This window comes from Chelmon rostratus, chromosome 4 (genome assembly GCF_017976325.1).
Source record: "Chelmon rostratus isolate fCheRos1 chromosome 4, fCheRos1.pri, whole genome shotgun sequence".
Lineage (NCBI taxonomy): Eukaryota > Metazoa > Chordata > Actinopteri > Chaetodontiformes > Chaetodontidae > Chelmon > Chelmon rostratus.
In genome coordinates this window covers 26,558,491-26,573,509 of record NC_055661.1, presented here as the reverse complement: position 1 = coordinate 26,573,509, position 15,019 = coordinate 26,558,491, and the positions used below count along the sequence as shown (strand labels likewise).

Here is a 15,019-nt window from a genome sequence, read left to right as displayed (position 1 = left end):
GTGTTACCCGGAACAACAACAGTCTGAAAAGTACCATTAAGTATTTCATGTAATCTACATTATTTTATGCAGTAGGCGTTTAAGTTTGCTGTGTGTGGATAGTTTTATCTCCCGGCTGAATGTGTTTAGAGTGAACAGAGTGAGTCTTGAACATAACTCGACGTGAACGTAACTTCTAATTGAAGCGTTTCTCTATGGGCCCATCTGCTCGCCTGAGACATTACATGTATGACAACGGACCATTAATTTTGGATGGTGGACTGGCAACTGAGCTGGAAGCGCAAGGAGCCAATTTACAGGTAAAACATCCAAAAATAAGCAACGCCTGTCTTCTTTTTCACGTTGGCTTCACTGCACAGGTCCATGTTAACGACCATCTGCTTTCTATCACGTAATTATTGTTTGTGTGTAATGTTATGTGTGTAATAATTCATTTCGTTGAATAAGAACTGATATACTGTAGCTACATCCTAACCACGTGACTCATATGTAGCATCATATACTTTATTTTGAAGTTGGACTTGGGGACTTTGTTTAAAGGTAACTGGGCTTTTACAGTTTAGTTTACAAAATGACTAAAGTCTTTCCCAACTCTGTATTGTATTTTTTTATTTGTGTGTGCTTTTATGAAAAACGCTGCAACTAACTTAGACTAATTGACTTTTGACTTTTGCAGTGTTTGATATTGGGTTATAAGAAATTGGAAGTAATAGTTGCACAAATTTACACACAGTAATTTGGCCTCTGTATACTTAGCAGAGGTGTAAGAGCTGTGTTTTTATTTAAACAATCAAGGACAGTGGTTGGCAGTTGATTAAAAAAGGGAAAACATGACTTTTAATTTGTGGTTTGATAATAATATTGTGAAATGAACAATGGTAACAGCAGTGTTGGAAAAAAATTAACTTAAGTAAAGTAAAAGTAACAATATCATAATTTAAATATACTCTGTTATAGATAAAAGTCCTGCATTTTAAACTTCAAAATATCATTTATGAATAGTGATGCAGTAACACATTACCTGCATTTCACTGTTGTAGGTGACTGCAGTAAAGCTAACTGCTCATTGTATTTGTTGTTGGTGGTTTAACAATGCTTTATAGTTTTATATACATTTACATTCTATGTTTTTTGTCCTCTGTATTGCAGAGTACATAAACACATAACAGACCGAAAGTGTGAGAACATAACAAAAAATAGATGTTACCCAACAATACCCTAAAAATAACACCATACAAACTAACAAAAACAAAATAATAATAGTACAACCAAAAAACACCACTCTAGTGGCAAGAGATATTGTAATAAAGCCAGGCAGGTACAGCTGCCAGCTAAATGTAGTGGAGTAAAAGTATTAATTAGTGTGGATTAAAATGCTCAAGTGCAGTAGAAGTAGTTCAGAACTGTACATAAGTACAGTACTTTCCACCACTGGAGAAGGGAAGGAGCTTCATGTGAATGCAGGTAGTAACATTACCTTACCACTAAGTGGCGCCATTGGCCCTGTTGCATTTTAGTCGCCTCATTTATTCATGAATGTTTTGGAAGCAACATTATGCAAATGAATATTCAATCAAAGGTTGTTCACATATAAAGAAAATAATGTGTCAACTAATCATTTTGTACAGCTGAGAGAAAACTGGGATGAATATTTGTCTCTCAGCCAAAACACGTCCAGATTTTAAGAAGCTAGAGCTGAACTGTGTGTGTGTTTGTGTCTCACACACTTAGGGTGATCCTTTGTGGAGTGCCAGACTTTTGCATACTGATCCCCAGGCCATAAGAAATGCTCATTACAGGTAAGTCCATCCAAAGTATTAGAGCTGCAAAGATTAGTCAATTAATCAGTTGAGAGAAAAATTAAGCAGCAACTGTTTTCATAGTAATTAAATAATTGTTTGTCATTTTTCAAGCAACAGGGCTGAAAGTCGTCTGTTTCCAGCTTCTGATGCTCAGAGATGATAAGACAAGTTCTTGATGTGATGTATCGACAGGTTTCTCCTCAGTGGTGCTGATGTTATCACAACAGCTACATACCAGGCCAGTGTTACAGGGTTCGTCAATCACCTGGACGTGAGCTCTGAACGCGCCAGAGAGCTGCTGATGTCTGGAGTTCAACTGTCCAAAGAGACGGTGGAGAGGTTCGCCTCTGAGGGTCGTCCAGCAGGTACAAACAGAAGCGCTCTCTTATTCACAGACGTCTCTGTAAACTGTGATGCTGCTTCACTGCGCTTGGTTCATTCACCTCTCCAGGGCCGAGACGTCCTTTGGTGGCAGGCTCTGTCGGACCATACGGGGCCTTTCTGCACGACGGCTCCGAGTACACCGGAGCTTATGCAGAGGAGATGAGTGTGGAAGTGAGTGGCTCTCAGCTGCTCCTGCTGCTTACATCAGATATCAGTATGCATGTTGTGTGACGGACAGAAAAGAAACAAACATGATAACGTTGACTTATTTTAAACGTACTGGTTTAAACTCGTTCAGTGTTGGCTCCGGCCCGTCTCTGTGTGTTTGAGATGTTCCATTCATAGATATGAAGTGACTGAAGTGGTCTTTTTTTCTCTTCTAGGAGCTTAAAGTTTGGCATCGGCCACAGGTTGACTGCCTAACAGCAGCAGGAGCTGATCTCGTCGCTTTTGAGACGATCCCCAGCATCAAAGAGGCCGAAGCTCTGGTTGAGCTGCTCCGAGAGTTCCCCAACTCTAAAGCCTGGCTGTCCTTCTCCTGTCAGGTAGGCGCTGCCGCTGAACAGTGTAACCAGTGTCGATTCAATGCTCACAATCAAAATGACTCACGCTTTGTTGGACGACGCTGTCAGGATGGGAGGCGTGTATCAGATGGCAGCCTGTTCACCGACGCAGTGAAGACTGCTAATAGGTCCTCGCAGCTGGTCGCCGTGGGAGTCAACTGCTGCTCACCAGCGCTGGTGGAGCCGCTGCTGGACTCTGCCGGGTCCCTGCTGAGCCCAGACATGAGCTGGGTGGTGTACCCCAACAGCGGAGAGGAGTGGGACACCGAGCAGGGGTGAGTTTTTAATAGTGTGTCCACACTTCGACTCGCACAACATGTCAAACCTCGCTTTAAAGGTTTGCTGAACTCTGGTTTTCTTTTTTCCTACAAAGGTGGCTCACATCAGGGAAAGCATCAGCATTAATACCTGAACTCAGTCGCACATGGATGAAGCAAGGTGCTGCCTTGATAGGTAAAGTGAACTGTTTTCTCTTCTGTTCTGTTTGTCCTGTATTTTCTCTGATGGGTCTCTTTGTCCACCAGGAGGCTGCTGCCGCATCGGTCCCGCCCACATCGCCGAGTTACGCCGACAGTTAAAAGGAAGCAGCGCGTCTTCGGCCTCTGCGGTGTGACTGCGCTGAAAATGCAAACCTGCTGATCGTTGGGAAGAAATGTTTCTGCTCCAAGAGTTTAGAAAAAACCTTAATTTATTGTAAAATAAATAAATAAACCACTACATCAAATGACACGTGACACTTGTGATGGGCCAAAGACAAAATAGCGAAGGTGCGGGGAACAAATCGTGGCCGTACACGAAGGTGAAAATGAACCATGCAGTCTTCACTTTCTCTAGTTTCACATGTTGAAGGAGCTGGAGGGACTGAGGGGTTCAACCATCACTTCTGCACAGCGACAGTCTCACTGTAGGTTTCACAAAGCACAACAACATGTCAGCTGCTTTCACGACACTTGAACGGGACACGTCCACTGAACTAACCACTGCACGTCAGGCGCAAAACAAGCCCACTTACCTGTACACTGAATTATGGGAAGAGTGTCCCCTTTGAACAGAATTTACAGCAAATGTGTTGATGTCATGAAATGTGTATATGATTTGTAGTAGGATGAAATAAAAATGATCCTGTAGTGTGAACAGCTAATCTCCGTCTTTTAGTATAACACAGGGATGGACAAAATAACAGAAACACCTTACAGTACAGTGGCCATGAAGCGCTCAATGAAGCTCGTGTTGCAATCCAGTTTTTTAAAAAAGTTCATTTTTGAGGCCGTGGGTTGACGAGCTGTTGAGAAAATGCCCTGTGAGGTCCACTGTTCTTCTTCATATGTGTGTTTCTGTGTTTGTCACACGTCACCATGATGCATACTTGACCCTTGTTCGCAACTGATGCATTAGCATTAGCAAAATATAAGTTTCCTGCCTTAATACGCTGTGTCCTCTGTTGACCGCCACACACGGCTAAATGGTCATTTAATGTGGCTCATTTGTGTAGCTGCCGTCGTTACTGCTTTAAACTAGTTGTTGGTGTGTCATTGTTAAACACTGCTAGAGGACAGAAACGAAAATGTTTCAGTAGGCTAACCGTCACCAACGCTGACTTTAACTTGATTAAAAGCATTAAACAACAATATGGCCCCAAAAATGACTGAGTTGAATCAACATCTGACAGTCTTACAAAACATTCACCAATATTAAAATACAGGCTTGGTGATATTCTAGTTTTCTTATTGTGTCAACAAATCTCATGAAAAGACAACTATGAAGTGAGTGTCTGTGCCTCCAAAGCCTGACTTAGTGAGCCACACTGGATTCATTCATCATGAACATGAGGACTGTAGCTCAGCTTCAGTTAATCCCGTGCTGAACGTGCTGCTGCCACAAATAAAATAGTCCCCAATAAATGTCCCATTTATTTCTGTTCGAACATTTGCTAAAAACTATGCTCTATAATTACTGGATGTGAGAATGAGCAACTGTTTGCTAACAAGTTCACCTTATCAACTGTAGATGCTGTGGTCACAGCCTGTCTCTGCTGCCCTCATGTGGCCAAATCAGTTATTGCTGGTTTTAAAATTAAACTCCATATTCAAAGATTTTCATCTTCAGTGGTGACAAATCAGCTTTGGACTGAGTGCCTCAGAGTGTTAGGAAGCCAGAAAGTATTTAAAGACTAACACATTGTTGGGTTTGGTCTTTTTATGGGATTTGTTGGCAGTAAAATACAGAATAACACCAGACGTATCCATTTAAAATGTATCTCAGAGCTACTGTACCGTACTGTAATGTCTGTTATTGAACACTCCCCCTCTTTTGTCCCAATGAACCTTTTCAGTCTGTGATGTCTTCTTCCAGATCGCTGTCAGGGGAGCTCCTCTGTCTGTACTCTGCAGTGTTGGACAGGCGTTTCCAGTTGGTGTCTTTCTGACTTCCCATACTGTGTGAGCGTCCCAGGTAGGCCAGGCGCTTGGATGACGTTCTCTCCTCCATTTCATCCGTGACGCTTCCGTGGGCTCGCTCGGAGCCGGAGTGATGGAAGTCGTGACGCAGGTTCTCCAGGTTTAGAGCCCAGGGGCCGAGCTTCTGCCAGTTCACCCTCTGGAAGGCCATGATGCAGTGCAGGTTGCCTCCCACCTGTGAGAGCCAGGGAACGTTCTTTCAGTTACGCAGAAATGTCAACACCATCAGCAACATTTTAAATACAACAACGATTCCAATAAAGTTGGGACGCTTTAAACGTAAATGAAAACAGAACGCAATCATTTACAAATGTTTCCTGTTACTGTTCCCAATTATTCCTGAGCTCATGTATTAATCTCCTTTATCCAATCATGTGTTCACAAAGTGTTGAACCTCGCTCCATCCTCGCTGTGAACCACTGAGCCTTTCCAGGATGCTCCTTTCACACCCAATCATGACACTATCACCTGTAACCAATCAGCCTGTTTACCTGTGGAATGATCCAAACAGGTGTTTTTGGAGCATTCCACATCTTTCCCAGTCTTTTGTTGCTCCTGTGCCAACTTGTTTGAAACATGTTGCTGCATCAGATTCAGATGATGAGCTCAGACATTAAATATATCGTCTTTGTGCTGTTTTCAGTTGATTTTATGTCAGAAAGGATTAGCAGATTATCACATCCTGTTTTGTTTTACACAGCATCCCAACTTTTTGGGAATCGGGGATGGACCAGATGTGAGGCGGGGGCACCTTTTTGGTTTTGCGGCGCTGAATCCCCCTCTCTGTGTGACGAATGTCCAGGTATTCAGGATTTTGTGTGTTGAGGTCGGTCACGATGTCCAGCCACCTGGAAAGAGAGGCTCCGTGCTCAACAGCTCAGCTACACAACATGATCGAAGATGGCAGCGACTGACCACAGACAGAGCTTACTTTTTACAGTGAATAGCCGGGTGTTTCCTACTGGGCTCACCAATGACGATCCAGTACTCCATTTCATTCGTGGGTAAAGGGCCCCTTTGCACAAAAAAGAATAATGATCAGTTGATTAAGTTGTTGATAATTCAGCAACTATTTTGAGAATAGAATCATAATTTTAGCCATTTTCAAGCAGAAATGGTGACCATTTTCAGCTTTCCTCTGTTATATATAATTGTAATCTCTGGATTTTTAGCTTTTAGTTGGACAAAAGGAGACATTCACACACGTCACCTTGGACTGACTTCTGGTGCTTCATCAACTAATGAATTAATTGAAAAAAATAAGATGCAGATTAATTGATAATGACAACAATCAAATGAAACGGCAGTGACGTGACCTACCTATATGCTTTTGCTGCTTTGAGCGGCGTGGCTTCAAAGCCCATTGGGCAGAAGTAGTGGTTCTGGCAGTGGTAAATGTAGGCCATGGACTCATCCTTCAGCCCTTGTGTCAGTTTCATCAACGCTCCTTCAGCTGAAAAGATTTGAGAGGTCATCACTCGTGTTTGATGTCTTTATGAGCAGACATGCGGTCGAGTTTGACAGCTGAGGGACTCGCCTGTTTCTCCCGCCGTCTTGTGTTTTCCATGTGGTTTGTACAGAATGTAGGAGCAACCTCGCACTCGGAAATTGTCGTTGATTTGTCTGAACCACCTGTAAGAAAATGCACAGATTGCTGAGCTGCGAACATTCCCCGGACTGAAGTGGTTATTCAAAAAGTCGGCATAAGCAGTTTTGTGTACCGCATTAATGTGGCGTTGCCAGTGAAGGGACCGAACTTGATTTCTTCAAAAGGCGGCTGAAAACCCAGAATATGCAGGGCCTCCTCCTGAGAGATGGGTGGAAGACTACCAATGCAAACAAATTAACAATTAAAGTTTCTCAGCAGCTGTATTTTTACATGAGGTCTGACAGACGGCATTACGTGCTGCTCACCTCCCTGCACCCAGAGTGCTGTACAAGAAATTCCAGCAGGACACCAACGAGGAGATTCCACATGAAGTCTTGTACTGTGGCCGACTGATGCAGTACCTGCAGCAGAGAGCGACCCACAGAATTAAATGCATTACATGGGAAATGTTTTGGAGCTAGCCGTTCTCCTACAGCCTGACGTAAAGCTCACTTCACCGGGTCCCTCCTTAAAAACCACAGATGCACTAAATATAGCATTACCATCTCCGGAGGTCCAGCACTTTCCTCTGTTTGATCTCCTCCAGCGAGGCGTGAGGAGAGACGTCTTGCAGGTTTCGGCTGGGTCTGTCTGACGACTTCATCTTCTTGGTGCTGCATTTCTTCACGTTGCCTGAAACATAGCACGAGTCCATGTACGCTAAGCCGGGACTGAAACTATTCAACAGACTTACAGCAGATCAGTGAACGAAAACATTAATGTGGTGCACGAGTGAGCAGCCGGTTTACCTTTTGACAAATTCTACACATTTATATATAATGATGTTTCTTACTTGTCCTTGTTTTTCTAGTGAGCACGGCATTGAAGTCTGTGGTATCAATTTCCCAGGCCAAAATAGGCTTAGTGTGGCCAGAGGACACTTCCACCATGTCACAGTCCCCATCTGATCCCACGTGGGCCCCTCCGGACTGGCCGGCGCTCATGTCAGCTGAGGGTTTGGGCTTCGCCAGCGATGGCCCGTCCGCCTGCTTGTTCGGGACCACGTCCCTGGCCGCGTTTGGGGGACAGTACACGGAAGCGGCCTGGTTGAGAAGAGCATAATCGGAGCAGACCGTGTAGAACTTCTCACGGGAGTGTGTGACCGGGCAGGTCCACGGCAGGTGCAGCTCGGCACTGGAAGCCCTCCTGACTCTCGCAGCGTCCCGGGCGAGGGAGCTGATCAGACCGCGTCCGTCCTCCCCATCGGTGGGCCTCTGCAGCCCGGACGCCGCCGCTGGTCCAGGTAGGTTTGCTCCTTGACCTTCTGATGTGTTAGGCATTGAACAGCCACGTACAGGATGGACGACAGAATTGGCTGAGGCTGACAGTGATGCTGAGGTGATGGCTGTCTTTTCTGGGGATGAAAGGACAGGCAGTTTAAAAACACGCCAGAGGTATAAACGCACGATGGAGGGGATGCGGAGCCAGCATTGTGGACTAAACATCTGATCACACAAACAGGCTTACAACGTCCCTCAAAGTCGTAACCCTGGATGTCATTGTTCTAACTTCCAGCGACATGAGACAGCACCAAACGTCACCTTTAACCTATAATAACTCACCCATTATGAAAACAAGCGGCTGTGACTCTTATTACCCGCCGTTAGTTATCTGTGGGGTGACTAAATATTAACTAACACTTCACCTGTACAGCCGCTGTAGTCGAAGTGAACACCTAGCTACAGCTATCACTGCTGTATTGTAGTTAGCACATGTAAACACGCCCAGCTGTTACCTTGTTTTTTTCACCATACCTTGTGCAATATCTTAAAACCAAACGGGGCTGACAGCTGGCAAACACAAAGCTAGCCACATATCACTAAACCTCGGCGCATATTGGCTTTGGACATGTTCAAAATGAACGATAATAATACCAAAACGTCGTCCTCCTGACCCGAATCCACTTCCTGTGCAGGTTTAGCGGACTGTACCATTCTTAGTAGCAGGCGGGGTGTCCAAAAATAATTAAAGCTAATGTTAAATATTAACATACAAAAACTTGAGTAAACGATGAAGGTAAATACAAAATAACTTTCGCTTGCTTTCAAACCTGCATTTTAATGTATTATATGAGGCTTACTTTAAAAATATATGTCAGTTTTTCAGTGCTTACAACCCCTGTGAGTAAACAATGGAACTAGTTTCTATAGTTCATCACAACAGCGACTGAGGCGACTCTTCAAACTTTACCCCACAGACTGAAGGTAAATCGGTCAATTTTCACCAATAACCGAGTATTAATCTTTTAAAAGCTAAAACAATAATTGCACTCTATTCTAACTGAAGTATTCATGTTTTGCTACAGTAACGTTTATTCAAAAAAAAAGCTCGAGTGACATAAAATGCAAAACTGTGCAACTTGAATTTTTACTTCTCCTTAATGCTGTAAAATGTGCCTCGTGTGTTCTTGGTTTGTTTGCATTTCAGCACGTAGTATCATTATTGTTTTGGCTGTGAGACAGATCAGCCTGTGATCAGATGAGCTGGTCTCCTGAAGCCTCAGTGGCTGCTTGTATTTCTAACATGTTGGAAACAGGCAGAGGACGCTTTGAGGTCTTCAGAGCTGTAAAATTTCCCATTTAGTTGTGTTTGTCTTAATTGCTGATGCGAGTGAAAAGGTGTTGCCACTAATTAAGATTAAATACAAAACAAATGAGGAACAAACAGTATAAATAAAACATATCAAACATTTCCAAAAGCTTTAACAAAAAGAAAAATGGGAATTAATACCTGGATTTACCTGAATCAAACAACCTTTGAATGACAGCATTAATTATTGGGACTGTGATTTTGGAAATGTGAATCTGAATATGTTTAAATTTTAATTTTTTACAGACGACCATGGCAAAGAAGCAGGTGATCATCGACACAGACTGCGGCATAGACGACGCTCAGGCTATAATGATGGCCTTGGCAGCACCAAACATTGAGGTTGTGGGTGTTACGTGCGTGTTTGGGAACGCAGCTGTTGAGAATGTTTGCCAGAATGTCCTGAGGGTGCTCTCCATCTGTGAGTGTGAGGGGGTAGGTTCACTTTATTTGAATTACTATAAGACTATACTTACTATAAGTAATTGTTTTCCGGTCTGGTGAGGACAATCTGAATTGTTCTCCAACAAATGGAAAATCCAGCAATAAGTGACCCACAATGTCACGGTGCTATAATGAAGATAAGGGCCACTGTGGTGAGGACAGCATCGTGTCATGTGGGTCACTCATCTGAGATAGCAGCTTGGTCATGATAATACTTAAAATAAACCTAACAAGGATGAAAATATAGTCTGTAATTATTAGAACAATAACATCATGCAGTTATTGTGATTTCGATAGGTGTACTACCTGATGCGCTGGTAGTGGCAGCATTTAAGATTATTCTGCACATACAGCAAGGAAGGGGGGCTGTTTACTTGAGGCGGCAAGTAGGGGGGCCAGCAATTGTATGAGGGTGGTCATGGTCCCCTCTGGTCCCCCTTGAAGGACGTTGCTCTGGACAGAATTTAAACTACAGGAGTTTGCTGTAAGTAATTGCAGCTGTAATTCGTACTAGAACGAGGGTGAAAAGTTACCTACGTACACATTTTGGATGAAAACTCATCAACCAGTGCAGGTGATCTTTACATCTTTAAAACCCACCTCCCCTAAAGGAATATATCCAGTCCAAATGGAGGTTTAAAAAGTGCATCCAAGGGCTGAATAATTTTATTAGCATATTAGGTTATCGTGTCTGTCATCAAATTCTAGTTAAAACTGCACTGAGCAGAACATTTGTCTGCAGATTCCAGTGTTTCGAGGTTCTGGTGGTCCTCTTGTTGGAGCCAGTAACCAAGCTACTGACCACTTTGGAACTGATGGACTTGGGGATGTGATTGAAGACAAAGACCCACAGTGGGAGGAGAAGATCCAGAGAGAGCATGCGGTCAATGCAATGATTAGGCTGGTGACTGAAAAGCAGAACCAGGTGAGACACCTGTCTGTGCTCTGCCTGTCATGTGTGGATACTCTCAGGTGTTGAACTGGTAAAAACGTGCTTTCCACAGGTCTCCCTGGTGGCCCTCGGCCCACTCACCAATCTGGCCTTGGCTGTGAGACTGGATCCATCTTTCCCCAAAAAGCTCAAAGATCTGTACATTATGGGTGGCAACATGGAAGGTAAGGCGGTAATATGATTAGTGCTTGTATTTGAAACATGCAGGCTTGGATAACTGGATTTTGTCTTTGTAGGAAAAGGAAATGTCACGCTATGTGCAGAGTTTAACTTTGCAGTGGACCCAGAATCTGCCTATATTGTTCTTGAAGAATTTCTCTGCCCTACATACCTGGCGTCATGGGAATATTCATGCAGAAATAAGCTGACGTGGGTAAGATGCACCCCTGTGAAGAACTACATATCCCTGCATGATGTTCATTTCAAACTGATGTCACTGATTTCACTCGTGCAGGAGTTCTTTGAAGAGCTGATCAATCAGGACGCACCTGCTGCAGGTTTTATGAAGATGATAACATCTAAATGCTGGGCCTTCTCCAGAGAGGCCACGATGAACAAAAGAGACGTGCACTTTGGACCTGGCTTCGTCCCTTACGATGCCTACGCGATGGCAGCCTGTATCGACAGCAGTGTGGTAACAGAGAGGATCCAGTGTCCTGTCCGCGTGGAGCTGCAGGGGTCCATCTGCCGCGGCATGATGGCGCTAGATCGCACAAATGAGCTGAAGAAGAGCCACAGTGTGTTTGTTTTCACTAAATGTGATGTTGCCAAATTCGGTCAGTTACTCATGGAGTCTGTCAGACAACCTTTAAAGAAGTAATCTTATCTGGGGAAGGAGGAAAATGAGACTGTGCCAGCCTGAATCTAATCATTTTTGGAATACATTGAATTAAATAACTGTTTCTTTGACCAATTTATTCTCACATGCTTTGATATATTTAATCAAATATTGATTGTTATATGTATTGACCTGGATTTTTGTCATAACCAGCAGCAAAGACGTGAGTCATGGCTGCAGACTTTACTGATTATGTCCTTTTTTATGTTTGCATTTACTGGGACACAATTAAATGAAAAACACACTAAAAGGACAATGCACTACGTGTGTCACTAGAGGAACGCCAGGGAACTCATTTCACTCACTTATTTCTGAGATCATGGCAGAAAAAGTGAAGTGGGGTCATTGTAGACGGTATGTAAAGCCTCTAAATCAAGCACGTCTTGACAGCGGTGAGTGTTTCTCTCATTCAGCCGACACAAGAAATCGATGAGAAGCGCCACGCAGCATGCACAGCGGGTTTGGTCAGTTCGGCAGAGCGGCTGGCCGTCATCCTCTGCTTTCTTTTTAGGAAAAGGGATCTGCTACCATCCCTATATTGCCCCTCGTCAATATCTGAGGACGTGTCCAACCAACGCTCCCAACGGACACAGGACATGACATTTAAAAACGTAACTTCATGATTTTTGTAAAATTAATAAACGTTATCCTATAGAATTTGCTAAAATCTTTATCAGTTATACTCAAATTGAATTGGTTCAGCATACTAAATTCCCAGGAGTTATTATAGATAGCGGTCTTAAATGGTCTAATCATATCGACCTTGTCTCTATGAGATCTGCAAAAATGCTTGGTATATTGAGGAAGGTTTGTCCCTTAACTCACTCCTCAGCTTATTTAACCTTATATTATAGCTTTTTGTTCCCATTCATTAATTACTGTAACTTTGTCTGGGCAGCAACCTATCCTACATACCTGAATAAATTAAGTGTCATATAGAAGAAATATCTCAGATATATATCCCATTCACATAGATATGCACCCTCGGCACCCCTTTTTAAGAAATATAAAGTACTCCCCATTGATAAGGTAAATGTTTATCAAACATGCTTACTCATGCATAAGTTTCTTTACAGGAAACAAGATCTTCCAGATACCTTTCAGAATTTGTTCAACCCCACCTCACATGTACACACATATCAAACTTGACACAGCAACAAGTCTACTCTTACCCCATACACGCACTTCAAGACACCAATTTAACAATTCTTTTAGAGGTCCTGAGCTCTGGAGTGAATTAGGCTCACCACTAAGATTGATGACCTCTCATTCTGCTTTCAAGAAGCATTTGAAGAAATTCCTGTTATTCGCCTGATCCCTGTACTCATCCTTCGCTAACAGATTTTATCAACCCTCCCGATTGTGGGTAGCTTGCTCTTGCTGCGTCTGTCCTGGATTTAACATGTATTGTTGTTGTTGTTGTTTCTTTTATATTGTTTTTTGCTGGTTTTTTGCTGAGTGTTTAGCCTGCATGTCATGGGATTGATATGGGCAGGTGTGGAACTCTGTACAAGCCTGCTGAGGCTTCGTTCCCACCTTGCACAGTTTTTGTACTTGTAATAAACTTGTGCTAAACAAATAAACTAAACTAAACACACGGTGTGATAACACAGTCCCAACCACAGTATCAGAGGCGTTGGTCGTCATAGAGGAGCATTTAGAGGCTAAATATGATGCTCAGGAGTTGGTGCAGACCAACAACAGGGAAAATAGAATAAAATAACATGAAAGACAGATTTTTTTGCTGAAGTCCTTTATTTAATTTGCTGACAAATAGAGGTGATGTACAATACAAACCTCAAACTTGAGTGTTCTTTGATCACTTGACCAATTTATCCTCATAGAAGGCTTTGTTATTGTTAGGGCAGAACCGGCTTTAACACGGGGAACACGAACATTCACGTTCAAGTTTTTGGGCTGTTCTTGTTCTGAAGAGTCACGTTTCAGATTAACAAAGATTCCTGCTGCCAAAATAAAAGCCTAGTGCAATCATATAAATGCAAATTTGACTCTTAAAACCAAATTTATAAGAAACCAATAAGAACCAAAATGACTGTGAAAACACATGGCTTCAAACGAGATGTCTGTTCCAACATTAATACTGAACTTGAGGGATTCTGTGCCACGTGCCAGAGTCGAGAAGGAGTGCAGCATTACCAGATTACCAGCCTTTCTATTACAGCAAACTGTCCGTGCTGGCAGCAGCATACCATGAGCGACGTCTGTAATTTAGGGGCGCCTGGTAAAACAAATCCAAATAAAAAGTTAGCATGTTTGCCCCCATGAATAAAAAGCTGCAGAGAACTAAACTGCGGGGCTGGTAACCTACAGCACCGGGCTACCGAACGCATTACACTTCAGGTAACATTGCTTTCTGTTGGGATTCTCTGATTGTGAAAGAAATTGAAACTCCATGACGCGCTTCTGTTCGGTGCAGTCACGCGCTGGTTAATTAACGTTGTCGGAGGAGCTGGGCCAGGGCTCGGAGCTGCGCCTGCTCAGCGTGGGCCGCCACATGCTCCAGGGGTTGTAGGTGCGACTCATCTCGGTGGCGGCTGGCGGCGACGGGGCAGGACTGCTGACTAGATCGGTCAGAGTCGCTGAGCTGGTCGTTGGAGAGTAAGGGTGTAAGGCCGAATCTGCGCTTGTTGACCAAATGGAGCTCCCGAAGGGCGTGGTTGCAGACCAGGGATTGCGGGCGTTTCCCAGGAGTGACTATTTAAAAAAAGAGAGAGCGAAAGCTTCACAATAGTACCGTGAGCAGGAGGACCATCTGTGGGCTAAAGAGTGGATCTTACTGCAGTTGGGGCAGTCGGTGAGCCGGAGCTGCTGGGCCAGGAGTGCAGAGAGTCACTGCTTGGTATGTCCCAGATGGAGGAGGGTACAGGGGTGAACTCAGGCCAGCTTTGCTGAGTCTCAGATGACTTGGGGAGATTCATTCCACTGAAAACTAAAAGCGAGACACACTCTTACTATACTGCTGTGTTACTCTCCATCCTCCTGTTTATTCATACGCTTGTGAGCAACACATCTTACCTCCTGTCAGGTTGAAGGAGTTGTTGGGTCCGAACGCAGAGAAGGAGTTGGCAGAATGGAAGTTTGGACTGCTGGCTGTGTCAATGGGACTCCATAATCCAGAGCTATGGGAGAGGACAGCATAAACAGGATATTCCAGCAGGATTGTATCCTGATGTCATAAATTCTGCTTATTTTCATTCTCACGTTACCTGTCAGAGCTGTCGCTCTCCACTGATGTCATGTGTGCCAGGCTCTTGCCTTGGTTGTCACTTTTACCTGGTCCAGAGCCACCTGATGAGCACATAAAACGTTATCGTTCTCTCGT

General features: G+C 43.7%; 4 protein-coding genes across 8 annotated transcripts in view; 2 read left to right on the top strand and 2 right to left on the bottom strand.

Moving 5' to 3' along the window:
- The first annotated feature begins 30 nt into the window (after positions 1–30).
- zgc:172121 (uncharacterized protein LOC337599 homolog) lies at positions 31–3,890 on the top strand. Its single transcript, XM_041935982.1, has 8 exons — positions 31–299; positions 1,732–1,799; positions 1,995–2,167; positions 2,254–2,357; positions 2,570–2,731; positions 2,819–3,024; positions 3,123–3,202; positions 3,274–3,890. The coding sequence occupies exons 1-8, from the start codon at positions 195–197 to the stop codon at positions 3,360–3,362; spliced, it is 987 nt and encodes a 328-aa protein (XP_041791916.1). The 5' UTR covers positions 31–194; the 3' UTR covers positions 3,363–3,890.
- LOC121605867 (basic immunoglobulin-like variable motif-containing protein) lies at positions 3,426–8,760 on the bottom strand. Of its 4 annotated transcripts, none has more exons than XM_041935980.1 (10): positions 8,728–8,760; positions 7,647–8,207; positions 7,357–7,486; positions 7,120–7,215; positions 6,927–7,031; positions 6,743–6,837; positions 6,526–6,658; positions 6,137–6,220; positions 5,957–6,053; positions 3,426–5,380 (listed from the first exon to the last, which is right to left on the bottom strand). In XM_041935980.1, exons 2-10 carry the CDS (start codon positions 8,131–8,133, stop codon positions 5,078–5,080), a joined length of 1,530 nt encoding a protein of 509 aa, XP_041791914.1. In that variant the 5' UTR covers positions 8,134–8,207; positions 8,728–8,760; the 3' UTR covers positions 3,426–5,077. The 4 variants fall into 4 exon arrangements, with proteins under 4 accessions (XP_041791914.1, XP_041791913.1, XP_041791911.1 ...); XM_041935979.1 differs by having other exon boundaries at positions 8,589–8,748; XM_041935977.1 differs by having other exon boundaries at positions 8,608–8,747.
- Positions 8,761–9,032: 272 nt separating this feature from the next.
- si:ch211-201h21.5 (uncharacterized protein LOC555526 homolog) lies at positions 9,033–13,264 on the top strand. The gene is made up of 6 exons (XM_041935649.1): positions 9,033–9,057; positions 9,689–9,877; positions 10,629–10,811; positions 10,891–11,002; positions 11,075–11,211; positions 11,293–13,264. Exons 2-6 carry the CDS (start codon positions 9,695–9,697, stop codon positions 11,656–11,658), a joined length of 981 nt encoding a protein of 326 aa, XP_041791583.1. The 5' UTR covers positions 9,033–9,057; positions 9,689–9,694; the 3' UTR covers positions 11,659–13,264.
- Positions 13,265–13,419: 155 nt separating this feature from the next.
- Positions 13,420–15,019, bottom strand: part of tmem131 (transmembrane protein 131) — a 32,850-nt gene continuing 31,250 nt past the window's right edge. For both annotated transcript variants that reach the window (XM_041935245.1, XM_041935244.1), the window contains exons 38-41: positions 14,904–14,985; positions 14,713–14,816; positions 14,475–14,626; positions 13,420–14,391 (exon numbers count right to left, since the gene is read on the bottom strand). In XM_041935245.1, the coding sequence (XP_041791179.1) occupies positions 14,125–14,391; positions 14,475–14,626; positions 14,713–14,816; positions 14,904–14,985 (605 nt within the window). In that variant the 3' untranslated portion in view covers positions 13,420–14,124. The remainder of the gene's footprint in view (positions 14,392–14,474; positions 14,627–14,712; positions 14,817–14,903; positions 14,986–15,019) is intronic.

Excerpts from the sequence above, each read along its gene's own strand:
- zgc:172121 (XM_041935982.1), top strand. The coding sequence starts at position 195 with ATGGGCCCATCTGCTCGCCTGAGACATTACATGTATGACAACGGACCA. Across the intron at positions 1,800-1,994 it reads ATAAGAAATGCTCATTACAG|GTTTCTCCTCAGTGGTGCTG; the intron begins GTAAGTCCATCC and ends ATGTATCGACAG. Across the intron at positions 3,203-3,273 it reads GCAAGGTGCTGCCTTGATAG|GAGGCTGCTGCCGCATCGGT; the intron begins GTAAAGTGAACT and ends TTTGTCCACCAG.
- LOC121605867 (XM_041935976.1), bottom strand. The coding sequence starts at position 8,298 with ATGTTTAGTCCACAATGCTGGCTCCGCATCCCCTCCATCGTGCGTTTA. Across the intron at positions 7,216-7,356 it reads GTGCTGGACCTCCGGAGATG|GTACTGCATCAGTCGGCCAC; the intron begins GTAATGCTATAT and ends TCTCTGCTGCAG. Across the intron at positions 6,659-6,742 it reads CAAGACGGCGGGAGAAACAG|CTGAAGGAGCGTTGATGAAA; the intron begins GCGAGTCCCTCA and ends AAATCTTTTCAG.
- si:ch211-201h21.5 (XM_041935649.1), top strand. The coding sequence starts at position 9,695 with ATGGCAAAGAAGCAGGTGATCATCGACACAGACTGCGGCATAGACGAC. Across the intron at positions 9,878-10,628 it reads CCATCTGTGAGTGTGAGGGG|ATTCCAGTGTTTCGAGGTTC; the intron begins GTAGGTTCACTT and ends ATTTGTCTGCAG. Across the intron at positions 10,812-10,890 it reads TGACTGAAAAGCAGAACCAG|GTCTCCCTGGTGGCCCTCGG; the intron begins GTGAGACACCTG and ends TGCTTTCCACAG.